Raw genomic sequence first — 12,163 nt, 5'->3', positions numbered from 1 at the left:
CAGGGACGATGACATCCTTATTTCACACAAGCCCACACTAAAGATGTAGATTTCGGTTTAATTTATCTGAGATTATTATCTGTGTTTTTCTGTTTCTGTTTTTGAGCTCGTCAGTAGTGCCGGCCAGTCACTAGCCTTGGAGGCAGTTAATCGTGTGTCCACACTGTGTAGAGACTAACTGGGCTTCATTAAATCTGGGCTCGTGGTACAGGTGTCCTCTCTCGGCCGAAGGTGTGTCGCAGGTGAGCCACTGGGAGCTGAGGCGGATTGAGTGTAACAAGCTGCTTCCAGTGCTGCGGCAGATGCCTGGCAACAGCGTGCATGAGATCGGCCGCGAGCAGCTGTCATTATCAGGAAAAGGATGAGAAATAACTGTGAAAGAGAAAAGAGGCTTTCGCTCTGGAACTCTCGTAACAGCCGGGATCGGCGGGATGGAGCTACGGCCCCTTTCTACTGTCATGTTTTCCAGCAACACACCATTAACGGGTCTAATTTACCCCCAGCCCCTGCACCAAAGACGACCCGGCAGAGCCATTTCTGTCATAATGGACCCTCACTGGGCTATATTCCATATTCCTGTGGTTTTTCAGCAGAACAAATGAATGAAGGCAAAATGTAGTCCTTCGTACATTACCCACAGACCATCAGTGGTCCACAGGCTCAGATGGAGACAGCGGGGATAATAGGCTGAAAGGCCCTCGCGGGGTCAGTCCTGTGGGTCCAGGTCTGTTGTTGATGTTGCTCCCGCTGGAACTAAATCGATCAAATGGATTAAAAGTAGGGACGGGCCGATCCCCTTTTTTCAGGTCCTCGGTTTCAATAAACAACTGCTGATACCGGTACAGATTCAGATACAAGAGCTGGTTTTACTTTATTATCGTCATTATTGATGTTGGTTTTGTGTTTAAAGTTACATTGTGAGGTTCAAATAAACCACAGAGCACTTATTATTACAACAGCAAAAAATATAAGGTGCAGAAAAGCAGAGGTTTTAAAAAAAACATCATCCAAACCAACAGCGTTTTAAAAAATGTGGGTACATCTACATGAGGACACAAGGTGACTCTTTCTCTTTATTTTCTGTTTAAATTTCTCTTATTTTTTCTCACTCTTCTCTCACACACACACACACATACACACACTCTCATGCACAAACATGTGGATTTCCAAAAGCTCAGTGTCTCCCGTTTTCTAGAATCTCCCCCTTGCAGTTTCGTGTGGACAGAAGAACGACACACAAAAAACGCCCTCTGTTTCTCCTGAGCGTGGGGCTCAGTTACAGACTGAAGTCGCCACAGGTTCATAGTAAGACATGGAATGGAATATGGATCAGTTATATTCTGTTATGTTGCTGCAGTTGGTTCATGGTCCAGTCAAACTCCGGGACTATGGATCGGTAAGTGGATCGGCCCTATCCGTCCAATATCCGATTATTGAATGAGGATCGGAACGGGCCCAACTGTAATTAAAAGTGACTGTGGCTCTGCATCGGCACAGAGTGGAAAGCTGGGAGAGCTGATGGTGGATGTGTCTGCTCTGATGCGCAGGTTCTCGAGCACATCACGATGGGTTTTGGCCGACGGGAACGAGCAGATGGAAGAGGGGTGTAAGAGCCCTGAGCAAGAGAGAGCAGGGCTTAGGAAAGATTTTCTTGGCATTAGCATTGATGCTTATTTTATTCAATATTCAAAACTCAGTAACCCACTTCACACTCACTTACTCACCCTTCCGTCTTCAGACACAGAAAAGCTTCCACCGCCGTGGTGGATGCTTTGTTTTTGAAGTGTAGAAGAGGCTTTTTCGCGTACTCACTGACTGACTGACTCCTAATGTTAAAGCACGTATGGGTGAGTAGTAACTGTTAGTTCCGCCGTATTTCACATTCCAGTTTGTGAACAAACTTTTGAACCTTTAGGTGTGTTTCCACCACAGACATAAACTGGTTTGTGAACCAGAAAAATCAGTTCCCAGCTGGAATCAAAGAACAGTAGGTTCTTCAGCGCGAACCATGGCTGAATAATAGGAAATAAGGCAGGAACATCCTCCGTTTGTGTGTGTTTCTGGGGCTGTGTTTGGCGCGTTGATTTGTGCTCCTTTTTTCATTTCTGCATTTATTACCTGCCCTCTATATATTCTGTACAACACAATCACAATATGAAAACCACGTAAACAAAGACAGAAGGTCTGGAGAAGCTTTGGTGCTTCATATCAAAGACAAGGGTATGTACATTGGGCATTTCCTGTTTTTGAAACACCTCTGTGACAGTGGTTATATGGCTAATTGCTCTTGTTTTTCTCTCTGTAAAGATGTACTTTAACGCCAGTGTCCAAACTTGCACTGTCTGTGACTGCATTCTTGGTTTTCTGAGTCTGCTGGATGCTGCTGGTTCTCACACGCTTAATAGAAGGAGTTGCAGCTTCATTTCTTCTTCTTTTTAACGAGAGATGGCTTTTAATCTTGTTTTCAGGGTTATTTCTGCTCTCGTCAAATCATTTCAAACATAAGCTGCATTTACCTCGAGCCGAGAATAATGCGGTCCTCATTTTCTCCAACTCCTCGTCCAGAACAAAGGCCCTGAGACATACTCTTGCGTAACGTAAACACAGCATTTAAATATGTGTACATTTTTAAATAGAAGGTGTCTCTGTGCTGCACTTATTGTGTATTTGCAGGCATTATACACTGTCTTCTGTGTCTGTCTCTGTCTCTCTCACTGGCTCCCCTTCATTCGAGGTAATTACCCTCTGTTTCTCAGGAGAGGAGCAGCTCCACAGTGGACGCTGCTCTGTTCACACATCAAAAGGAAGTAATGGGCCATATTGTCTCTGCATAATAGATGTGTTTCCTGCATTAGGTGGGATTGTCTTTCTCCGAGACTGATATCAGACTAACGACAGAGGCTGGGGGCCTTAGCGGAGAGGGTCTTCAAGGAGAGCACATTGCTTGTGAGTCAGGTGCAGGCTGCAGTGCATCAGGGGACGAGTGTAGTTTAATTCTATGGTATTGTCTCAAGGTTAAAGATAATAATAATAATAATAATGCTGTCTGTTGTAGCAGGTGTCCTACATAAAAGCAGACAAAAAATAATAAAAAAAACAGCATTCAATGCTCAGTTTGAACATGCTCAGTTTGAACATGCTCAGTTTGAACAAATTCTCCCTGTGTCTGCTTTGGTTTCTTCCCACAGTCCACACAGTGTGTAAGTGATTGGGGGAGTGTGTGAGTGACTGGGTGAGTGTGTGGGTAACTGGGTGAGTGTGTGAGTGACTGGGTGAGTGTGTGAGTAACTGGGTGAGTGTGTGAAACTGTCCTCAGGTGTAAGTGCGTTGTGCTCTGTGCAGGGTGTGTTCCTGCCTTGCATCCAATGTTTTTGGGTAGGGTCTAGAACCATCTCGACTCTGAACAGAATGTTTATAGCCGTACAACAGCTGCCCATGGATCAGGGTCTGACCCCTGTAATTTAAGGTCAGCTTGGAAATCTGGTTCTGTTATGATCCCTGTCCATGATTCTTGATCTTGATCATTCTTCGTTAAGCAAAATAATGTCCAAGGGGTCAGAGGCCCTTTCTATCCACTGAGTGTCTTTGGCCTTCAGAAGTGGGAGAGCTGCTGCTCTACAGGACTTGATCCATTTCGGTACGGTGAGGTTTTGGGAAGCTGTCGGGTCACTGCAGGCCTGGCTGCACTCCAGCGAACGGCAAGCTCCTGGCAGCCACTTCTCCAGAGTTTACTATGAGAAGAGTTTGGACTGCTTTAACATCCTGCCTGCTCCACACAGGGCAGTGTGAGAGTGATGGAGCGTCTATGCAGTGTATTCTCTCCTCCCACTGACATATGTGTGGGGGCTTATCCTCGCTGAGAGCTGTGGTTCTGCTTCTATTTTCGCTTCTATGCTGTTTTTTTGTTCGTCCCTCTTTCCTCCTCGTTTTAGAGTGGAAAGGTCAAGTACGGACAAGTGGGCTGTGAACATCGTGTGTGCTCATAAAGAACTGTACTTTGACCCAAGTGAACAATACACATTTTAAGGTGCTGGACTGTGTCAAACTGGGCCCTTTGCTTGAGAGAGAGAGAGAGAGGTCTGGCCTTAACATCGGTCAGTCTGTGTGGCTAGTGCTCTAACAAATATACTTGAAAATATCAGCAGCTCATGGTGTGAGACGTTTATGACGAACTGGCCGAGGGAAGTGCTCCACATAAACTCCCATAGAACATATTTTGGGGGAATGAGGGGGTGTTGGGGGTATGGGATGGTAGGGTCACCGGTCTCAGGGCTCGTCCACACGAATCTAGCTATTTTCTTCCTTCAGTTTTGAAAATATTCCCGTCCAGATGAATACGGAAAGAGTAGAGGGCTATAGTACCTCTTATAGAGAGACATCAAAACACAACGAAGCATGAGAGAAACAGAGGTTTAATCCCAAATCTCTCCTTACTCACTATATAGTTCACTACACAAGTTGTAAAATTACTGAATCTAGACCTTAATATTGCATTGTATATTTCTAATAAGGGCGGCACGGTGGTGCAGCAGGTAGTGTCGCAGTCACACAGCTGGAGGTTGTGGGTTCGATTCCCGCTCCGGGTGACTGTCTGTGAGGAGTTGGTGTGTTCTCTCCGTGTCCGCATGGGTTTCCTCCGGGTGACTGTCTGTGAGGAGTTGGTGTGTTCTCTCCGTGTCCGCGTGGGTTTCCTCCGGGTGACTGTCTGTGAGGAGTGTGGTGTGTTCTCTCCGTGTCCACATGGGTTTCCTCTGGGTGCTCCGGTTTCCTCCCACAGTTGAAAAACACACGTTGGTAGGTGAATTGGAGACTCAAAAGTGTCCGTAGGTGTGTGTGTTGCCCTGTGAAGAACTGGCGCCCCCTCCAGGTTGTATTCCCACCTTGTGCCCAATGATTCCAGGTAGGCTCTGGACCCACCGTGACCCTGTACTGGATAAGCGCTTACAGATAATGAATGAATGAATGAATGTTCCTAATAAAACATCATTTATAGTAACTCATACGTTGAAATCTGAAATCTAGTGCTGTCTGTGTGCACATTGTAGTTTATGACTGATGTAATTCCCTGTGTATGGAGTAAGGAGCTATTTGAATTTCAGCCAGAGACAGACACGCTTAGTGACATCAGTGTTTTTGTAAAGCTCTGTTTTGCCCGTAAACACAGCACCACTGGCAAAAGAGTTTTTGAAAATCACCACCTTGGAGAACATTTTGGAAAAGCTTTATTTTCTGTGACCTTTCAGTGTGGACACAAAGCCAAAACACAGATTATAGGCTGCTGTAATCATAATTTAGCATATTTCACATCCCTCCTTTTTCTTTTCTCTATGTCCACAGAGGAGAAGCCGGACTGTTCCAAGGCCAGGTGTGAGGTCCAGTTTTCGCCGCGCTGTCCGGAGGATTCGGTGCTGATCGAGGGCTATGCTCCGCCGGGGGAGTGCTGCCCTTTGCCCAGCCGCTGTGTGTGCAGCCCTGCTGGGTGTCTGAGGAAAGTGTGTCAGCCTGGCTACCTTAACATCCTGGTGTCCAAGGGCTCGGGCAAACCCGGAGAGTGCTGTGACCTGTACGAGTGCAAACCAGGTGAGGGTGTATCAATATATTTCCTTTAATAAAGCCAACACTTTAGATTTTAATGGCACTGTTGTCATGTCATTGTCATTGAGAACAGGATCATTTATGAACAGGAATTTAAGTCACACATCAGTATGATGCTGTGTACACTACAGGGGTTGGACAATGGAACTGAAACCTGGTTTTAGACCACAGTCATTTATTAGTATGGTGTAGGGCATCAATACAGCATCAATTCGTCTTGGGAATGACATAGTCCTGCACAGTGGTCAGAGGGATTGTAAGCCATTCTTCTTGCAGGATAGTGGCCAGGTCACTACGTGATGCTGGTGGAGGAAAACGTTTCCTGACTCGCTCCTCCAAAACACCCCAAAGTGGCTCAATAATATTTAGATCTGGTGACTGTGCAGGCCATGGGAGATGTTCAACTTCACTTTCATGTTCATCAAACCAGTCTTTCACCAGTCCTGCTGTGTGTATTGGTGCATTGTCGTCCTGATACACGACACCGCCTTCAGGACACAATGTTTGAACCATTGGATGCACATGGTCTTACTGGTGCAATGTGCAGTTAATGAAGATTGGCCACCAGGCTGCTCCAATTTAGCCATGAAACCTCCCACACTACAATGACAGGTGTTTCAGTTTCATTGTCTAACCCCTTTATGTTTGTGAATGGATGAAAACCAGTAGGATTTTATTGTTATTGTCATTTTATTAATAAACAAATAATGCTAAATTAAAACAACAATAAAAACATACTCCAATTCTAATATAATCACACTGCATCCAAAAATGTAGAAAGCCTTCGCCGTCCTTAACATATGGATAGTTAAATGGGCCAATGACAGGACAGGAATGCACTCAGAGCTCATCATCACAACATCCACCCTCTGGACATAGATTTCCAACAGTGCTGTCACCAACAGGTTGGAGTGAAGATTTAGGAAAAGGAAGGTGTTTTATTGAGATACAAAGCCGAGTAGCTCAAAACTGACACAAAGAAGACCGCTGCGTGAGTAAGTGGTTATTTGTGCAGTCAGTTACATTTTGATCAGAGGCGTTGAACATGTGTTGCCTTGGAGGCAAACCACAGATGTGTGTGTGTGTGTGTGTGTGTGGCCACGAAAAGCGTATCTTTCCTTGTCAAGACCTGGCGGCTGTAGGAAACAGAATGACAGGCGGACAGATGCCGGAACTGTTCCCGTTTTGTTTCCAGTGTTGGGCACTGGAGACATGTGACGCAGCACGAGTGAAATCAAAGACACGTTTGATAATATATATGATGGAGTGTTTGTTTGTTTGTTTGTTTCTGTATGTGCAAACATCGGGCAGTTTTCAGCGTGGACTGCAGCACAGTGGAGTGTCCCCCTGTCAAGCCAGTGCAGTGTCCAGCCGACAGCTATGAGACCCAGGTCAGACTGACGGCCGACGGCTGCTGCACACTGCCCACAAGGTGAGAGCTTTCTCATGTTCAGAAGTTCTCTTATCATGTGACCACACCTGCTTTAAAGTGCGCTCACTCTGAGTTCAAATGAGATGCTGGAGCAGCTGCACATGAGTCTATGGTTGTAATGATCAGCACAGAGATGTGGAGGGCGTTCTCTCTGTGATGGAGATCCATCCCAGACTTTTGGCATGAGTTGGAGTGGTGCTTGAGATGCAGAACCTGTACACGAGCTCACTACTGCTCTTGTGTCTGAATGCAATCAGATTTTCTCAGCAATGTTTCAACACCTGATGAGAAGACGCTGTTACTGCTGCAGATCAAAGACTCATTTTTCTTATTCTTTGTTCTCATCTTCTCAAACTCCCACATTCATTCTCTTTCTCTATCTCTCTCTCTCTCTTGTCTCTCTCTCTCTCTCTCTCTCTCTCTCTCTATCTCACTCTCTCTCCCTCTCTCTCTCTCTCTCTCTCTCTCTCTCTCTCTCTCTCTCTCTCTCTCAGGTGCGAGTGTTTACCTGGTGCATGCACCTTCCCACAGTGCTCACATGGATCGTCCCCCCACCTGGTCTCCCGAGGCAACGGAACACCGGGCAGGTGCTGTGATGTGTTTGAGTGTGTCAACGGTGAGTCTTAATTTGCTTTGCTTTGTGTGTGTGTGTGTCTAATTTAAATGTACTGTTTGGTTTCTAGGAAACAAAGTGGTGTTAAAGCGATTACCTGTTGACTCTCTCTCTGAGGAGATCCCTGCTGTGGCTGCACACTTGTCCGTGCTGAACTGATTGGTTGTTAATGAGACGGGCAAAAATTAATTTATAAATAATTTGGGGGGATGGACTGGGGGGGAGGGGGCAGCTTGGAAGCTTACTGAGCCCTGGCACGGTAGCCATTTTTTGTGGTCGATATATTATAAAAATAACCTGGTTGTTATACCAGAAGACGGTAGTTAAGGCTGGGTCTTATTGAGATAGGAGGCTTCAATCATATTCAAATGACTGGTTTGAATGGTCAGTTCAGAGCTTCCTGTGCACAGTGTCTTCACATCTGCATTGTTAACCCTTAAGAGTCGCTGATCACGCCGGCGTGTTCAAAACTCATGACTGTTTCAAGACGAGACAGAGGGTGAACTTTCCGAGAGAGAGAGAGAGAGAGAGAGAGAGAGAGAGAGAGAGAACGAGAACGTGCTCAAAGCAGACGGATGAAGAAAGGATACGGAAGTCCAGCCTGGTGAACATGGTTTATTGTGGTGTATAGGTCTAAAATCTAATCTGGGCTAATCTGATTATCAGTGTGGCAACACAAGGAAATGGCACTGCAGTCTGATCATACAAATCCAAAACTGATTTCCTTTGACCAGGAGAACACAGTTCCTCTGTTGTGCTGCACATGGTCTGAGGGGATGTTCCTGGAAATGCAGCACAGGAGCCCATTACTTCAGCGCAGAGCTGTTTCTAAACTTAGGTTCCTGCCAGATCAGACATCACATCCAGTGGTGCATGGAGGCGGCAAGATGACTGTGTGTGTGTTTGTGTGTGTGTGTGTGTGTGTGTGTGTGTGTGTCTGAATTACCTGGGCTGTGTTAGTGGTGATAAGGGTCTGCTGAACGGATTGTTAGCACAGTGTCTGAGGATGGGTAACTCACAGCAAGAGAAAGGAGAAACTCAGTAAAAACGCAGTTGGAGGATGATTCTCTCTCTCTCTCTCTCTCTCTCTCTCTCTCTCTCTCTCTCTCACTCTCTCTCTCTCACACACACACACATTAGTTTCTGTGAATTGTGGGGACATTATAGACCTCTGATTATTTCATCCTTCCCTTATTTGTAAGTACTACAGCCCTAACCTTAACCTTCTCCCTAAATTTACCCCTAATCCAAACACTAACACTTACCTTAAGTGGTGAAGGTGTCACTGTGTCATCACCTTAAAATGTTTTGGGGCCAGGTTTGAGCCCTCACAAGGATGATTAGTCCCCACAATGTGTGTGTGAGTGTGTGTTTATGAGTGCACACACACACACACACACACACACACACAAATGTACACACACTCTGTCCCAATAATAAAGCCTTCACAGTTTTAATGATGAAGAGAGAGAGAGAGAGAGAGAGAGAGAGAAAGAGAGAGAGAGAGAGAGAGAGAGAGAGAGAAAGAGAGAGAGAGAGAGAGAGAGAGGTGATGGAATGAAACAGAGAGGAAACATACAATGCCAGAACCATTACTGATAAATCAGTGACATTTTTAAACATATTATTTACATCATCCAACAAGAACATATTTTATATTGAATAAATACATCTACAGTGAATATGATTGTTTTTTTAAATGATACATGGTTTTGAGTTGGGAGTCACTGTATAAACTCTGCTCAGATGATACCATTTCACTCAGCGTGTCTTACGGCTCGGGGCAGGTTCACTCCTGGCAGCTTCGGGAGCACATTTCTGAAGCTGTTTTGATGCGTGCTCGTGTTTTGTTTTCTGATCTGTGGAGCAGATGGTGTTGGCTTTTCAAACTTTTACTGAGGTTTGTTCAAACCCATCACCACATATCAGTTATTTTATATTTAGATTAGACTTACAAAATCAGCGTCTGTTGCTCTGCATACTTCATTAGCTCACTTTCCCGCTGTTCTTCAGCGCTCAGGACCCCCACAGAGCAGGTGTGATGTGGTGGTGGATCATTCTCAGCGCTGCAGTGACACTGACGTGGTGGTGGTGGTGTGTTAGTGTGTGTTGTGCTGGTGCGAGTGGATCAGACACAGCAGTGCTGCTGGAGGTTAGACCCCTCAGTGTCCTCTGGGCAGGTGTGTGTTTTGCCAGGATTGCTAACAGAGCCCTTGTGTCAGAGGCAAATTAGCGTTTATGCGCTGCCTGTACCTCGCAAACATTCAACAAATATATAGCAGGTTTGTCTAGTGTGTACGTGGCATTAGTGTGTGTTGTGTGTGTACGAGTGGATCAGACACAGCAATCATGCTTGACTTTTAAACCCTGTGTCCACTCACTATCCACTATGTTAGACACTCCTACCTTGTTGGTCCACCTTGTAGATGATGTAAAGTCTGAGGCTAACGGAGACTGGAATGACGTATGAGCAAAAAACAGCATGTGTGTTGATTCCTCTTCCCCTGCAGGTGTTTATTCCTTTCCTGTTTATCCTACAGTAAAGCCCCAAGCGTGTGCTGCACATGCTGAGAGAGAAAGAGAGAGAGAGAGTGGGGGAGAGAGAAAGGGCAAGTAATAAGAGTCTTCTGTGCTTGATGCATGGCAGAAAGACAGCGGCCACTCCCTTTCACACACACACACACACAAACACGCATCAGATATGCACATGATCACAAACACACACACAAAGCAACATGAACAAACATCTGTGTGAGATGGGGTGCCAGGTTGTGTGTCATCCCCGCTGCTTGCTGTGAAACGGGCTCGTGTCTGGCGGCTGATTAGAGAACAAAGAGGCAGGGCCTGGAGATCAACGCAGGGAGCATCAAAGCCCCACAACAGAAATTCACCCTGATTGAACATCTGGCCACTGGTGGCTACATCCAGCACCGAGTGTGTGTTAATATTCCACAGCCGGAGGGGGGAGAAAGATGGAGGGAGAGGGAGAGAGAGATGAGGATGTAGAGGGAGAGAATGAAATCACCTCCATGGGTGTAAACCAATACACCGATCAATAACCAACAGCTGCACCGCTTTCATCATCAAAGTCACTGGAATCCGCACTACCTCCTCAGGACTTACACCGCCAAATTATCATGAAACATAAAACCATACGGTTTTGGCCACACAGCTTAGTATTAGAGAGCAGTGTTAACTAAATATTGCACAGTGAAAATATTAAAAGTGTGCTTTTGTTGTTAAATATAGTCCTTTTGTATCGACAAAGAAGAGCAATACTCTGTCTGGGCGTTGTTCTGAATGTCTTTGTAATAAAACAGTGCAGAAACACATGTCAAACACTTTCTGAATCCGTAGAGTCTGCTCTGTCCACTCCATCCCATCACCAGACCCTACGCCCCTCACATCCGGAGTTACGATGCTGTTCAGAGGGGCTGAGAACCGAACCAAGACATAGGTCTGAGGTCTGCCTCTGTGTGAGCGGAGAAGTCGCGTGTCCTCCTCCATTTTGTGTGAAACTGACTGATGGACATACACGAGCGTCAATGTGTTTTCACAGAGAGAAGAAGAGTTTAGGGCGAGTAATCTCTGTCCACAGCACTCTGGGTCAAACAGGGCTGGGTCCAGAAAGAGCTGAGACTGTTCTGAACGGTGTGATAGAAAACAGATGGAGTTCAGATGCAGTTGGAGAATTTAGGAAGTGGATAAAACAGTCCACGTGTACTCCAGAGTGTTAAACTACAAAAATAGATGGACATATGCTTTAACAAGGTAGGAACATCAGTCTGGGGCTGTTTTTTCTCTTCTGTGGTGTTGGTGAGGTTGTGTTCATTGACGGCATCATGAAGTATACAAAGTAATTCTGGCAAAAACGTACATCAGGATGTTTTTAAATATAGCCCCTTTCTGCCAAAAATCTCTGGTTCTCAAACTGTTTCTCTTCAGCTGCGCTTCCAGTAGCTTTGAGGGGAACCAAGGATACGTCATCAGCAGGGGGCGCTAAGGGGGTGCTTGGTTCCAGTGACACTGTGACCGAATTCAAGACCGGAGCCAGAGATAATTAAACAGAACCAGGACAGACTCCATCAGACCTCCCAGCCGTCCTATGGAGCTCATGCACAGCTGAGAAAAGTAGCCAACACTCCTCGAGTGCTTCCCCAGAAAACACACAAACAGAATCTTCCTCTTTTCATTTCCTTTTTATTTGCTTATATAACATACTGTAAATGACCTGCCAGCTACACTGGGTGAAAACACTTTATCTGAGGCTCTGGAATCTTTCTGGAGCTTCTTTATCTCGACATCACAGACACAGACAACATCACAATTCGTGCTGAAGTTCTGACTAATTTTATATTCCAGTTGAAAACTGATTTTTCTGGTTTTGGAGCCAATTTATGCTGTTGGAAATGTGCCAAACTGTTCCAAAGGTCTGCGAAAACCAAATCATCTTCAGGCAGAAGAAGAATCCACCCTGACAACAGTTCTGTCTGATTTCATAGATAACAGTATGTCGTGAGGAA

The 12,163-nt window shown here is 45.6% G+C and overlaps 1 protein-coding gene across 1 annotated transcript in view; it reads left to right on the top strand.

Annotated features, from left to right (window-relative positions):
• The window catches only part of crim1 (cysteine rich transmembrane BMP regulator 1 (chordin-like)), a 102,699-nt gene that overhangs the window by 45,525 nt on the left and 45,011 nt on the right, over nucleotides 1–12,163 (top strand). The window contains exons 3-5 of the mRNA XM_066674813.1: nucleotides 5,338–5,580; nucleotides 6,907–7,027; nucleotides 7,522–7,643. Coding sequence (XP_066530910.1) covers nucleotides 5,338–5,580; nucleotides 6,907–7,027; nucleotides 7,522–7,643 — 486 coding nt within the window. The remainder of the gene's footprint in view (nucleotides 1–5,337; nucleotides 5,581–6,906; nucleotides 7,028–7,521; nucleotides 7,644–12,163) is intronic.

This window comes from Hoplias malabaricus, chromosome 1 (genome assembly GCF_029633855.1).
Source record: "Hoplias malabaricus isolate fHopMal1 chromosome 1, fHopMal1.hap1, whole genome shotgun sequence".
Taxonomy (NCBI): domain Eukaryota; kingdom Metazoa; phylum Chordata; class Actinopteri; order Characiformes; family Erythrinidae; genus Hoplias; species Hoplias malabaricus.
The sequence above is the reverse complement of the archived record's forward strand: the minus strand, read 5'-3'. Positions and strand labels throughout refer to the sequence as shown.